The 15,249-nt window shown below is 36.8% G+C and overlaps 1 protein-coding gene across 2 annotated transcripts in view; it reads right to left on the minus strand.

Moving 5' to 3' along the window:
- Positions 1 to 330: 330 nt before the first annotated feature.
- ZDHHC15 (zDHHC palmitoyltransferase 15) overlaps positions 331 to 15,249 on the minus strand; it is a 130,273-nt gene continuing 115,354 nt past the window's right edge. The window contains exon 11 of one of the 2 annotated variants that reach the window (XM_082447435.1): positions 331 to 8,878. In XM_082447435.1, the coding sequence (XP_082303561.1) occupies positions 8,780 to 8,878 (99 nt within the window). In that variant the 3' untranslated portion in view covers positions 331 to 8,779. The remainder of the gene's footprint in view (positions 8,879 to 15,249) is intronic. The other variant, XM_082447436.1, reaches the window with a different exon arrangement.

Here is a 15,249-nt window from a genome sequence, read left to right on the forward strand (position 1 = left end):
ATTTTAGATAATTTCTAAACAACTTGCTATGCAATCAAGTTCACTAATCATTTTTCTTCTGTTTCTAATGATCTGTTAATAGCATACAGCACATCTGTCATCTCTGTCATTTTTTTTAACTATAGAAGTTCAATTTTTATATTTTTCATGTTTCTTCTTAACATGCTTATGTTTTCTTCTACCTTTTTGAACATATGGAATATAATTATAATAACTGTTTTAACATTTGTTTTCTACAATTTCTATTATCTCACTTCTGGGTCTGTTTTTACTGTTAATTTTTCTTTCCTTTATTGGTTTTATTTTACTGCTCATTTGAATGGCTGGTAATTATGTATTGAGTGCCAGATACTGTGAATTTTTTCATGTTGGGTGCTAGATATGTTCTTTTCTGTTTTTTTTTCTAATCTTTTGGCCATGCAGCATGTGGGATCTTAGTTTCCTGACCAGGGACCAGACCCGCGCCCCCTGCATTGGAAGCGTGGAGTCTTAACTACTGGACTGCCAGGGAAGTCCACTAGATATTTTCATTACTGTTAATTCTTTTTTAAAAATTAATTAATTAATTTTATTTTATTTATTTGGTTGCATCAGGTCTTAGTTGTGGCAGGCAGGCTCCTTAGTTGCAGCTCAAGGGCTCCTTAGTTGTGGCTCATGGGCTCCTTAGTTGTAGCTAGCCAGCTTCTTAGTTGCGGCAGGCAGGCTCCTTAGTTGCAGCTCGAGGTCTCCCTAGTTGTGGCTCACCAGCTCCTTAGTTGCAGCACGTGGGCTCCTTAGTTGCAGCAGGTGGGCTCCTTAGTTATGGCTCATGGGCTCCTTAGTTTTGGCTCGCCATCTCCTTAGTTGTGGCATGCATGTGGGATCTAGTTCCCAGACCAGTGATTGGACCTGGGCCCAGAGTCTTAACCACTGCACCACCAGGGAAGTCCCATAATTCTTGAGTTTTGTTCTGAGACACAGTGAAGTTACTTATGAACAATTTGATCTTCATAAGGCTTGTTCTTAAGCTTTGCTCAGTAGGTCCAGAGCACCCTTTAGTCAAGGCATAATTTTCCCCATTACTCACTACATAATACCCTTGTGAACACTTATAGCTCTTGGTCCATGAGTTACCAGTTTTTTCCACTCTGGCTGGAGGCAAAATGAACTGTTTCTGGCCCAGAGATTCAGAGATTGTTTCCTGTGTTCCTTTTGGATAGTTCTTGAAGGTCTCCACTTTGAGAACCACTGCCATGTAGCATAAATTCACACAACATTAAAAGAGTTATTTAAACTTTAGGCATGCAATTTGCAAGATCCAACAAATGACAGGGGGTTTGAGAGTTAAAAAAAAAGGCATAATGCTTATAATAGAAAATTCTCCTTAAAAGCCCATTTCTGACATTTAAAAACCAGTGTCAGTGTCACTAAAAATAACACTGACATGAACTAAATATTCCAACAGCTGTCATCTTAAAACTCCTTGAATTTGATGAGAAACATTTGGTCCCCTGTTGTCTGAAGAGAAGACTTTATATAGTACCTGCTGTGTACATAGCCGATCTCTCTGATATCCTTAGCAACAGCCATTCTGCTGCTCATCCAACTGCTCCAAAGCCTTGGGTAATAGGGAGGAGGATTATGGAAATAGCAAATTCTGAAAATATAATAAACTCAGCCATAGACTTTGCATTAATTGGTAACCTGTAGCCCAGTTTGATAATGCAACACAGTATCACATACAGGTTCACTTATTTGATTTGATGATTCTATAAAGATGGGACACAATTTAAAGTAGGAATTCTTAACTAGAATATATGAACATATTTCAGAGTATCTGGAAACCCTCTGAAATTATAAAATTCTCTGTGTGTTTGTGTGTGCGTGTACTTTTCTGTGGAGAGTGTCCATAGCTTTCTTTAGATTCTCAAAGGAGTGCATGACCAAAATAAGATTTAGGGTCCCTAGTTTAAGGCAACCTCAAATGAGTTCAATTTCCCTCTCTCCCTCTCTTCCTACTACCCTTTTTTTCTTTCTTGACAATAGTATTCACAAAGGTAATAGCTCATAGCAGTGAGAATTATTATAAAGAAGTAGATTTAAAGCTGGATTGGGTAGCACTAGAAAGACTCCATAAAAAATACATTGTTTTATTTATCAACTAAGATTGTAGTGTCTACACCCTTTGAAAACAGTCATATAAGGGCAAAGTTGTTTCTGACGACTTTGGTTGAACTGAACTTGTCTAAAACTACCAGGTGAGTAAAAAGCAGAAAACTTCCCAAGTTCATGATAAATGAAAGTATTTAAAAGTAATGTTTATATATAGAGCTCCAGGTGGTTTTGTTACAATAATCAGACAGAGGCAGTGATAGAAATGCAAATCTGAAGTTCTCTGGATCAGTATAGACATAGAAGAGGTAAGTTAATTTTACCCACAACAAAATTACAATTTTAATAGATTGATAATATGTAGGTAGAAAATAGAAGGCTTCAAAGTTTAGGGGAAATCATAATCAAGTGGAAAATAGGTTAAAATGTTAATGTTTCCCATCTTGGCTTATTTCCCCCAGTATTCCCCCTTAATTTTTTAAAACTCACAGAACCCTCAACCCTCAGTACGCAGTAGCCCTGCCACACACACACTTATGATTCAGAAGCCACTTCAGATTTGCATTTGTACTTGTTCCCTCTGAACTACATTACTCTAATAAGTGCTTTCTAATTGTCCAGGGTAATTTATGTATGGTATGACAGTGGATTGGTAAATATAACTTAATAACAATTTCTGACTAATTGGTAGCCCACATTCTTTAATGCTCCAATAGCAAAACTTTTGCTTTCCTTGTACAATGAATTGCATTTTATTTTTCTTGAAATTCTTATATACTACAGCCATATTTATTTTAGAGTTTGCCAATGCCAACTAAAGAATGTTGCTTGCCATCTGGCTCTACAAAGCTTAAGTCACTGGACACTGTAGTCACTGACCTTTAACACACCCTGAAATGAGTTCAGGGTGGAGATCAGGAATGAGGCACTCTGGGAAAAGCTGGCAGAACAGGCCTTCAGATAGATATTTTCAGTAGGAAGTTTTATGAACCCAAATTCTTGCATCTTCTCATACCTAGAAAAGCACTAAAATCATTAATGGAGACAACTGCTCCTCGTGACTAGCAGCAACCTTCTACTGAGATGTGTGCTTAATTGCACATACCCCCTTCACCAAAATCACACATATACTGACCTCCCCCAACCCCCCCAACCTCTTCAGAGTAGTTCCTCAGAGCTATCTGAGAGGTTGTCTCATGGGCTATAGTCCTTAGCCCCAAATAAAACTGAACTCACAGCTCTCACATTGTGGGTTTTTTTTTTTTTTTTTTTTTGTCAACACCAACATTGTCAGGATCTGGGTCTAATATTGTGCTAATTTGCAAAGTTGATATAAATACTTCAGTTAAGGTTTATGAGGAAAATTTCTTTTAAAACCATAAACATATTCAAATACTTTTAATAAAAGTTTGCTTAAAATGTACTTTTTACTATCATAAATTTTCCATCCCGTGAAAGTCTAAACAATGAAACATGCTACTGTGTGACAATGAGTATTTTAACATTCAAAAAGAAACTATTTTTTCAATGTCCCTACATTTGGTGAGAAAATTAATTTGTAAATTTTGTTGTTTATAACATGAAGAAAATACATGTCTATATCTTTACGCATTCCTGTATGAACCATTTTACGTATATCTATAAATTAAAGCTTCCTTTTAAACATCTATGCCTTGAATTTCCTTAGTAACCTCTACTCAAATAAGATTCCTGTAAAAAGGTCTCCTCTTTTATGCATTTTTAAAATCTAGAATCATCAGCTACCTTTGTTTCTGGTATTTGAATTTTTTACATTGTGTTTGTTATGCAAATTAAAGCTGTTTATAGCTGATGCATTGGAATAAATGAAATGGGAGTTTTCAACTGAGATGTTCTGAGGTCTTTACCTAAGTCAAAGTAAGTACTTTTTAAATAAGCTTAATTGGAATAAAAGACTTCTTTCTGGTTTGTGTTGTCTGACCTCTACAGGTTGGGCCTTTCCAAAGTGATTCTCCATTATTATTTAGTCATGGTCAGCAATTTTGTTCCAAACTTCAGCTTTCAGTGCTCTGCATTTTCAATGACTTCTGCCTTCTTGTTGGCTAATTCTGTCTGAAAATGATTTTTTTGTGCAAATGAAGCATCTATTGAGGGGAAGCTTATCTGAGGCTTACTGAATAAGGGTCTCTACAAATGTTTCTCTGAGGGTAAGATATAAATTAGGAGCAAGTGGACCACTGTAATCTTTTCTTAGCATCATTGTATTTTTTTTTCAGGTAACATGCATCTGGAGAATAATAAACATAGTCTTCACTGTAAGAAAAAGGAAACCAGAGTTCATATCACCCTTAGACATATAAGTTTTCTTTTTCTTTTTACTTATCACAATAACAGAGGGAAAGGCAAAAGATGTGTGAGGCTGAGCAGACTGAACTTGATTAAGTAACATTAGACTAGTCAGCATTCTATCTAAAAGCCATTGCTGCTAATTTCCCAACTAATATCCATGTAGGAACATAAGAAACACTGAGCACAGGGACGGGGCGGGTGTTTGGAAGATGAGATGTTACAGAGGAGTCTACATGCCACATACAAATCAACCTGGGAGTGAATAAACTCCACTATTACACCCATGAAATGAGAAGTATGGAAACTTCCATCAAGGTGGTCTGAAATTTTAGCCTTTGCCAACATTGTTTAACAACTCCATAATATAGAAAAGAAATGACAATTTTATGCATATGCTTTTAATAAAGAACTTAGGAAGATAAAGCTGGTCAGTATTTGTGGGTATTTTTGTAGCAAGACACATGGTTTTAAGAATATTATACACAATTACTTTGAGCAGATTGGTGGGGAAAAGGGTTTGTAGCAAATTGGCAACTTGAGCGTAACTGCTGAGGTCTCCAGTGCTTTTCTTTTTCTGGCTCTCCAATGCATGTCATATATTACCAAGACCCAGTACAAGCTTTCCTGCTGCATTAAAGAATACATTTAATAGTTTTGAACACTGTGTGGGACAAAGCCCTAGCCCTTTTGGGGAAGTAAACGGTCATGGGTTGCATGCTATTAGGTGCCATCCATTCATTATTATATTACATAATACCTGCATGCAAAAGACTACAATTTAATACGGTACATTATAGCTCTGGTTAAAGAAATGCAGATGTACCATACCTCATAAACTATTTACTACTGATTGGATGGAACTCGTGAATTTTCAAAGAACATGAGACTTGTGGAAAGGTCTAACAATCTTGTCACATGCCTTCTGTGACTCTGATAGAGGCACAGAACATGTCTTTGGCACCAACTGAGTACCTTAGCTACTCTAGGAGCAGAAGTTTTAGAACGTATGAATGGAATATTCTTCACCTGCAGTGACTGTTGGACTTTTTTCTAAGAGGACAGAGACTCATTCCTTTAAAGTATTTGCTCCTGATGACCAGGCAGCCTGCTTTTGGGGTACTGTGTGTGTGCACACATGTATAGATATATATGTGTGATGATAGGTGAAAGAGATAGGCTTTGCATGACTGTTATATTCCTATGAATTTGGGCCATATTAAATTTCAGGTGCACGTTACAATAATGTATATTCAATATTCTTATACCTGCTAGGATTGTGCTTAAATCTTCATTAATCTCAATGTCTACACTTTGTGCAACTTGGCATAAACATGAGGAAGCACATTCTTTTCTCTGGCAAAGACAATCCTGAGAGTGGGCTCTATGGGTGCCAGAGGACATAATGGCACTGGCTGATGCCACACAGTGTGAAATATATGTGTCACATGGGGCCAGAAGGGGAAAGAGGCACATATTACACTTCTATCACATAGAAAATAAGAATTGCATAAATTGCATACTTTCAGATTTTGGACAAAGTGAGACTCTTCTGAAATGTGGTCCTGCCCCAATTGCTCTCAGTGTTCTAGGCTGCTCCATGGTTATTCCAGTACTGGGAAGCCAAGTCACTCTAACGGTGCACTGGACATGGCAATTGTGAGTTCTGTCCCAGACAGCTATGTGCTTTTGGAGGGTGCTTCATTTCTTTTGTCCTTAATTTTTCAGGTTGTACCATGGGGAAAATCACTTCTATTCCACCTCTTTCCAAGGACATTGTTGGAATGAATGGAATAACATTAATAAGGTACTCTAAGTTCTGCAAGAACAAATCATCAATGAGAGTGTGGAAGAAAGAATGGAGCACACCGATTTGTTTAGAAATACTGTTCTGGTTAAACTTTGCATTCCATTCCTGCAATGAAGGATATATAAGAGCACTGGGGAGTTACATAGCACCTTTCACCTGTATGATCCTAACAATGAGTGTCTTTGTTTTGCAAATGGGGAAGATGGGTACCAAAGATTGGGAAATGAGATCCCACAGAGGTTATTGGACATGGCCCCAAGGAAAAGCAAGCAAAGGAGCCAGATAAGGGTATGCTAATTATCAAACAAACCTGTCTATCTTCCTTACAAATAGTCAACCAGTTGGGGGGGTGGTGTCTAGGTATAGAAGTCAATACTCAATGATCTATAACGGGGATAGTATCAGAATCTATAAGCTATTGGAATAAAGGTTCAGAGATAGGAATAGGGTTTCTTTATTTCCCTAAGCCCCCAGGTAAAACCCTGATTTATTTGGCCTTTTGAAGACAGTGTAAGTCTGTAAGACATTAAACAATCAACTTTGCGTTATAGCTTTCCTGAGCTTTACCCTTCCAGTGCTTTTTTGTAGTTCCCTGACACTGTCTTTTATGACCTGATTTCTATGAGTGCTGAGTGCTGATACACTCTATTCATTAAGTAAGTTCTTGATTCCTTCCTGACTTTGAATCATAGTTAGCGGCTATTCTGCCTAAACTCTTGGCAGAAGATGATGGATGGGAAAGATTGCTTTGAGGCCTACTGGCTGTGGAGTAAGCAACAGCCCTACCTTTAGGAAAGGTGCATTTCTACATGAATATAAGGCAAGGCTTGGCAAACATAAGACCATGTGGATGATCAAATAAGCTTTCAAGATAAACCCAAACGAGAGAGTGTTTTAAAGGGAAAGAGGAAGGGGGAAAAAAATCTTCCCATCTGAACATACACGACTTCTTCATGAAACCCAGTGTGCATAGTCCTCTAGGCTGGTTCTTGGCATCTGAGTTTGAGAAACAGTCCCTGGCCCTAATAGATTTAGTCGTGTCTCGTATCCTCTCAAATGAAAGGCTGGCCACAATCACAATCCATTTAATTTATGCTGAAAGTCTTACCATGACCAAAATTACCTAGAGGATTCAAATGAACAGGTCTTTCGTTGCTTTAAGTAGCTGAATTGCTCACATTCACAGCTCTACTGGAATCTGAACACTGAATTGTTTGTGGCAGGCAATTCTTTTTTACTCAAAAAGGTTTTAGGGGGAATAATTTAGCAAAACTAACATCCCTCTAGGAGCTCAACAACTTGTTATCAGTACGATGCCTCTAACTCACTGATCTCTGTAAGAGCTGGGACTTCTATTGTTAGCAGCTGGGCACTATGACACTGATTGAGAAATGAAAACCATCAATACTCTTAGGTATTATTATTATAGAGAAGCAGCATTAATGTCCATACTCATTGATTCAGGCACTAGGACTAAAATAAAGGCTTATTATAAATAAATTGGGAAATGGATGTAAACTATCTTAATGGCTGCACTACTACTGGAACTAAAAAAAAAAGAAAAGAAAAGAAAAAAGAGAAAGAATTGGCATATTACTATTAGGTTTTTCACTATCTGTACACTAATCCCTGTTGTGAAAAAAAGTATCTTTAGTGCTAATTCTTAGGCTAATTTTAACTGTGAAACTTCACCCTTATTAACAGTATTGTAATTAAACCTGAACATCACCCTTAAACCCCTTAACAAAGCCAATGGTCCATAACTTAGGTTTATAGTTTTTCTTTCATCATAAGAGTAATTCATAAAGGCTAAAATAAAGCTAGGTAGCAGAGAAAAGAATAAACGTTACTTGAGAATTTTACCACAGTCTGGCATTAAAAGTCTTTAAAACACCAATCATTATGTTAAATAAAATGGAAATCTGATTTGATCTTCTCTCTTAGCTGTGGTGTTTTCAGGAATACCACACATCTATGACAGAGAACAGGTTTTACATAGTTGTTCAATTCCCAGTTTGAGGACCTTGATCACAGTGTTGAATCTCCCTCTTGAATTTTAGGTACCTGATATAGGGAAGGTGTTCACAACTCAGCAAATATTTAAATTGCTATTAAAAAAATATGATTGAATAAAAACTTCAGATTTTTTTTAAGCTTCAATTTTCACAACACCACAGAAGAATTTTGTGTAAATATGCTGCACATATGCATGCTTATAAATGCACATGTGTACAAGCAGCAAGCTAGTCTGATTCCCCTCAATAAAACAAAGACTCTATAGATATGATTAACAGTCTTTCTAGGGGAGTTAAAGACTCCAAGGAAGTCTTTTGAGTTCCCCTTTACCTGACAGGAGGAATGAAAAGAGCCTCTGGAAAGATAAATATGTTACATTTAGGCTTTCACAGATGGGGAGAGGGGAAATGAAGAAAGAAGCAGAGGAAGACTGGCTTGAATTAATTGCTACCAGATTGATGAGTTCAGCTAGTAAATTAAATAACCTGTAAAGTCCTGAAACATCTATCTGCACAGCAAGTATTTGATGGGATGCTTTCAAATTGTGAAGCTTCCAATCTGCCATGGTGACTTATTTTGAAGATTAGAATGGTTCCCAACATTGAACTCTGTAAGCTTCATTGGAGATAGAAGGTCCTGGGAATGAAAAAAAGAAATTCACAGGTGAGCTAAACTACTGTAAATATCCACATGGTAACATCCATTGACAATAATATGCAACTGTTATATATTTTTGAAGAGTATGGGTCAGCATTGAAAAATATTAAGTGAAAAAAGCAGGATGCAAAATTACATATACAATGTTATACTTATTTTTAACCCAGAATCTTTATCTGGAACAAAGAGCAATGAAATACACTAAGTTGTTGAAAGTGGTGGATTCATGGGTAATTTATTTTCATTTTCTCTACTTTCTACTTGTATTTTCCACATTTCCTCTAGTACATATATATAATAATTTGATAATGCAAAAATATTTATTTCTGAAATTCACAAGAAATAACATAAGCTTTGAAATTGGGCAATTCTGAATTTGAATTCTAACTTTGCTATTTGCTATCTCTGTGATTCTGGACAAATTAGTTTCTTCATCTGTAAAACAGGCATAACAAAATCTAACTAAAACAATATCTGGCATATAGTAGGTATATAGTAGGTACTCAAGCAGCTATTATTAGTATAAGCTTTCTGGAAAACTATTTGGCCATATATATTAATAGTCTTTTAAAAAGTTCATACTGGTAGTTTTGCTCCTAGGAGCCTATCATAGGAAAATGATTATAAATGAAGAAAAAGTTTAAGTTCAATGATATTATTGGCAGCCTTACTCATAATAGTGAAAAACTGAATAAAATCTTAATGTTGGACAGCAGAGAATTGGTTAAGTAAACAATGGCAGCTTGATGTAATGGGAAATTACTTTCAGCATTAGTGAAAAAAGCAGAATTCAAGCTGGAGAGGGTGTGGAGAAAAGGGAACCCTCTTGCACTGTTGGTGGGAATGTAAATTGATACAGCCACTATGGAGAACAGTATGGAGGTTCCTTAAAAACTAAAAATAGAACTACCATTCGACCCAGTAATCCCATTACTGGGCATATACCCTGAGAAAACCATAACTCAAAAAGAGTCATGTACCAAAATGTTCATTGCAGCTCTATTTACAATAGCCAGGACATGGAAGCAACCTAAGTGTCCATCATTGGCTGAATGGATAAAGAAGATGTGGCACATATATACAATGGAATATTACTCAGCCATAAAACGAAACGAAAGTGACTTATTTGTAGTGAGGTGGATGGACCTAGAGTCTGTCATACAGAGTGAAGTAAGTCAGAAAGAGAAAAACAAATACCGTATGCTAACACATATATACGGAATCTAAGGGGAAAAAAAAAGGTCATGAAGAACCTAGTGGCAAGACGGGAATAAAGACACAGACCTACTAGAGAATGGACTTGAGGATATGGGGAGGGGGAAGGGTAAGCTGTGACAAAGTGAGAGAGTGGCATGGACATATATACACTACCAAACGTAAAATAGATAGCTAGTGGGAAGCAGCCGCATGGCACAGGGAGATCAGCTCTGTGCTTTGTGACCACCTAGAGGGGTGGGATAGGGAGGGTCGGAGGGAGGGAGATGCAAGAGGGAAGAGATATGGGAACATATGTGTATGTATAACTGATTCACTTTGTTATAAAGCAGAAACTAGAACACCATTGTAAAGCAATTATACTCCAATAAAGATGTTAAAAAAAAAGCAGAATTCAGAACTGAACACAATATGGTCTCAATGTTTAACAAATATATTCATATAAAATATTGATGGAATATAACAAAATGTTAACATGAATTATCTTCAGGTGGTGGGATTATAGGTGATTTAAATTTTCTTCATAGTTTTTTCTCTTTTATGTTTAATATACTTTTAAAATTATTTCTAACTTTTCCTCTTGGCCATGCTGTGTGGCTTGCGGGATCTTAGTTCCCTGACCAGGGATTGAACCTGGGCTCACGGCAGTGAAAGCGTCGACTCCTAACCACTGGACCTCCAGGGAATTTCCTAACGTATTTTTTTATTATAAAAGCAATTTATGTTCACATAGAATAATTGGAAACTATAAAAAGGGATAAAGAAAAAAATGACCTATAATCTCAGAGACTGTTTCCCACCCTCCCTCCCTCTCATTCATTCATTTGACAAATATTTATTGAATACTTAGCATGTACCAGGCATTGTGCTAGAAGCTGGCACTAAAATGTGAACAAGACATAGTGACTGCTCTCAAGGAGTTTACAATCTAGTTTGGGCGACAGAAAAGTAAGTAGGCTATTACAACACAGAATAAAAGGGCTCTCATAATGTTATTATGGTGGCACCCAAAAGACATCAGTCAGTCATATACCCGAGTAAATGATGTGGAGGCTGAAACCTAGAGAAGAAAGACTATATAGCCAGCTGAAGGAGACTGGAATGGAGGAGGTGGGAGGTTGCTGAGGAAGCATCCCGATCATGGGAAGCATCAGTGGCATGTTTGAGGGGCTGAAAGAAGTTGAGGTATGGCTCAAGTATAGAATGTGGGGATAGAACTGGTGAAGAGGAAGCTTCAGAGTTGAGAATCTGGAGAGATGAACAGGGGCTGGATCATAAAAGGGCTTGTAAGCCATGTTAAGGAGTTCAGACTATGCTGAAGCCAACAAAAGAGCCATTACACAGCTTTAAGTGTTTCATCATTCTAGTTGCAATATGGAGAATGGACTGGAAGAGGGGCAAGATGGGAATCAGGAAAATCAGTTAAAAAGCTATTGCAGTAACACAGATGACAGACACATGGTCTGGGGTCATGGTAATCAGGCTAGAAAAAGTACACGGTTTCCAGAGATATTTAGGAATTACAATCAACACACCTCAGTGAATAATTAGATGTGAGTGGGAGATGAAGGAGAAGGAACAAAACAGGTAATGGATTTTGGGGTGGGTGAAATTGAAAGGTACGTGGTTATTCAGGTCTGGAACTCAGGAAAGAGTTCTGGGCTGGAGATACATATCCAGTAGTTATCAGCATACATATGCCCTTTAGCCAAGAAATGGGTAGATTCCCTAAGGAATGAGTAGATTTATGTGATGGTCAGGAGAAAACCTAGCAAAGTTTGGGAAGACACTGTCTTAAGAAGGAGATGTCTGATGGTAGGGGTGGGGGGAAGAAGGGTGTAGGAAGTTCCAGAGAAGCATGAGAGAAGGATTTTTTTAATTTTTAAATTTAAATGTAGTAAAATTAACTTTTGTTTGGTTTACAGTTCTGTGAGCTTTTACACATGTGTAGAATCTTGAAACCACCATCTCAGATACAATGTAGAACTTCCTCCGCCCCCTAAGCCAGGCAAGCACCAATCTGTTTTCTCTCTATGTATTTTTGCCTTTTCCAAAATTTCATACAAATGGAATCATATAGCACATAGCCTTTAAAAAAATATTTTTGTTTTTTTAAATTGAAGTATAGTTGACTTACAATATTATATTAGTTTCAGGTATACAACATAGTGATTTGATATTTTTATAGATTATGCACCATACAAAGGTTATTACAATATTATTGACTACATTCCCTGTGCTATGAACCGGGATTTTTTTCACTTACAATAATGCATTTTAGGTTCATCTATGTTGCTATGAGTATCAATTGTTCATTACTTTTGATTGCTGAGTAGTATAATTTGTTTACTCTTTACCCATTGAAGGACATTTCGTTTGCTTTCCAGGTTTGGGCTAGTATAAATAAAGCTGCTATAACCATTCATATACAAATTTTTGTGTGAACACAGGTTTTCATTTTCTAGGGGAAATATGCAGGAGTAGGATTACTGGGTCATATGGTAAGTGTATGTTTAACGTTATAAGAAACTTTATAAGGAACTGTCAAACTGTTTTTCAGAGTACCTGAGCTATTTTGCATTCCCACAAGAAATGTATGAGAATTCCAATTGTTCTGCATCCTTATCAGCACTTGGAATTATCCCTATGTAAAAAAAAAAATTACCCATTCCAGTATGGGTATAAAGGAATCTCCTTGTGGTTTTAATTTGCATTTTCCTAATGGCTAGTGATATTGAGCAGCTTTCCTTCCCCCCACCTCCTCAATGGATATCTATATTTTATTTATTTATTAAAATTTTTTTTTCTTTTTTAAAAAAAATTTGTTTATTTATTTTTTGGCTGCATTGGGTATTCGTTGCTGTGTGTGGGCTTTCTCTAGTTGCGGCGAGCAGGGGCTACTCTTCGTTGCGGTGCACGGCCTTCTCGTTGCGGTGGCTTCTCTTGGTGTGGAGCATGGGCTCTAGGCACGTGGGCTTCAGTAGTTATGACGTACGAACTTCAGTGGTTGTGGCACGCAGGTGTGCGGGATTTCAGTAGTTGTGGCTCGCAGGCTCTAGAGCGCAGGCTCAGTAGTTGTGGTGCAAGGGCTTTGTTGCTCCACGGCATGTGGGATCTTCCCAGACCAGGGCTCGAACCCATGTCCCCTGCATTGGCAGGCAGATTCTTAACCACTGCATCACCAGGGAAGTCCCACGGATATCTGTTTTTTAAAAGTAGCTCCACTGCCATACTACCAATTTTCAAATGTGAATGACTATATTTTAACAAAGACTTTTGGCACTAATTTCATAGAATATTCACAATCAATTTAAATTTATTTTAATTGAAATATAGTTGATGTACAACATTATGTTAGCTTCAAGTGTACTACATGGTGATCTGACATTTGCATACATTATGAAATTATCACCCTGATAAGTCTAGTAACCATCTGTCTCCATACAAAGTTATTACAATATTATTGAACATATTCATATTTAAGGCCAGTGTTTATTGATTTTGTGTGGATGATCTGTCTATTGATGTAAGTGGGGTGGTAAATTTCCCTACAATTATTGCATTACTGTCAAGTTCTCCTTTATGTTTGTTAATATTTGCTTTATGTATTTAGGTGCTACTATGTTGAGTACATATATATTTATGATTGGTATATCTCTTGGTTGGAATGATCCCTTTACCATTATGTGATGTCCTTTTTTGCCTCTTGTAACACTCTTACACTCTTTGTTTTAAAATCGATTTTGTCTGATGCAAGTACTGCTACACCAGCTTTCTTTTAGCTTCCATTTGCATGGAATACATTTTTCCATCTCCTTACTTTCAGTCTGTGTGTGGCTTTAGATCTGAAGTTGAGTCTCTTGTAGGGAGCATATGTATGGGTCTTGCTTTTTAATCCATTCAGCCACTCTATGTCTTTAGATTGGAGCATTTACTCCATCTACATTTAAAGTAATTATTGATAGGTATTACTTATTGCCATTTTGTTAACTGTTTTTGGGTTGGTTTTGTAGTTCTTTTTGTTGTTCCCTTCTTCTTTTGCTGTCTTCCCTTATAATTTAATGACTACCTTTAGTGTTTCTCTTTTTTGTGTATGTATCTATTATATGGTTTTGGTTTGTAGTTGCCATGAGGTACATATATAACAACCTCTCTCTATATATGTGATTATTTTAAGTTGATGATCTCTTAAGTTCAAGTGCCTTCTAACCATCTTACATTTCTACTCCTCCCCACCCCCAGTGTTTATTGTTTTTGGCATCATATTTTACAACTTTTTGTTTTGTGTATCCCATAACTACTTATTGTGGATATAGATGATTTTACTGCTTTTGTCTTTTAACCTTCCTACTAGATTTATAAGTGGTTATTCTACTACCATTACTGCATGTTTGCCTTTACCAGTGAGATTTTTCTTTTCATAATTTTCATATTTCTAGTTGTGGCCTTTTTTGCTTAGAGAAGTGCCTTTAACATTTCTTGTTAAGCTGGTTTAGTGGTGCTGAACTCTTTTTGCTTTTGCTTTGTAAAACTCTTTATCACTTCTTCAAATCTGAATGAGAACTTTGCAGGGTAGAGTAGTCTTGGTTGTAACTTTTTTCCTTTCATCACTTCCAGTATATTGTGCCAATCCCTTTTGGCCTGCAGAGTTTCTGCTGAAAAGTCAGATGATAGCTTTATGGGAGTGCCCTTGTACATAACATGTTGCTTTTCTGTTGCTGCTTTTAAGATTGTTTTATTTTAATTTTGCCATTTAGATATAATGTGTCTTGGTGTGTGTTCATCTTGTTTGGGACCCTCTGTGCTTCCTGAATCTGGATGTCTTTTCCTTTCCCAGGTTAGGGAAGTTTTCAGCTATTATTTCTTCAAATAAGTTCTCTAACCCTTTATCTCTATCTCTTCTCTTTCTGTGATCCCTATAATGAGAATGTAGTATGCTGATGTTGTCTCAGAGGTCTCTTAAATGATCCTCATTTTTTTAAAAGCTCTTTTTTTCTTTTTCTTGTTCAGCTTGGGTGATTTCCACTATGCTGTGTCACCTAGATCTCTGATCCATTCCTCTGTGTCATCTAATCTATTGTTGACTCCTTCTAGTGTTTTTTATTTCAGTTATTGTATTCTTCAACTGTATTTGA

The sequence above is a fragment of the Balaenoptera physalus genome (assembly GCF_965194825.1).
Source record: "Balaenoptera physalus genome assembly, chromosome: X".
In the NCBI taxonomy this organism is placed as follows: Eukaryota; Metazoa; Chordata; class Mammalia; order Artiodactyla; family Balaenopteridae; genus Balaenoptera; species Balaenoptera physalus.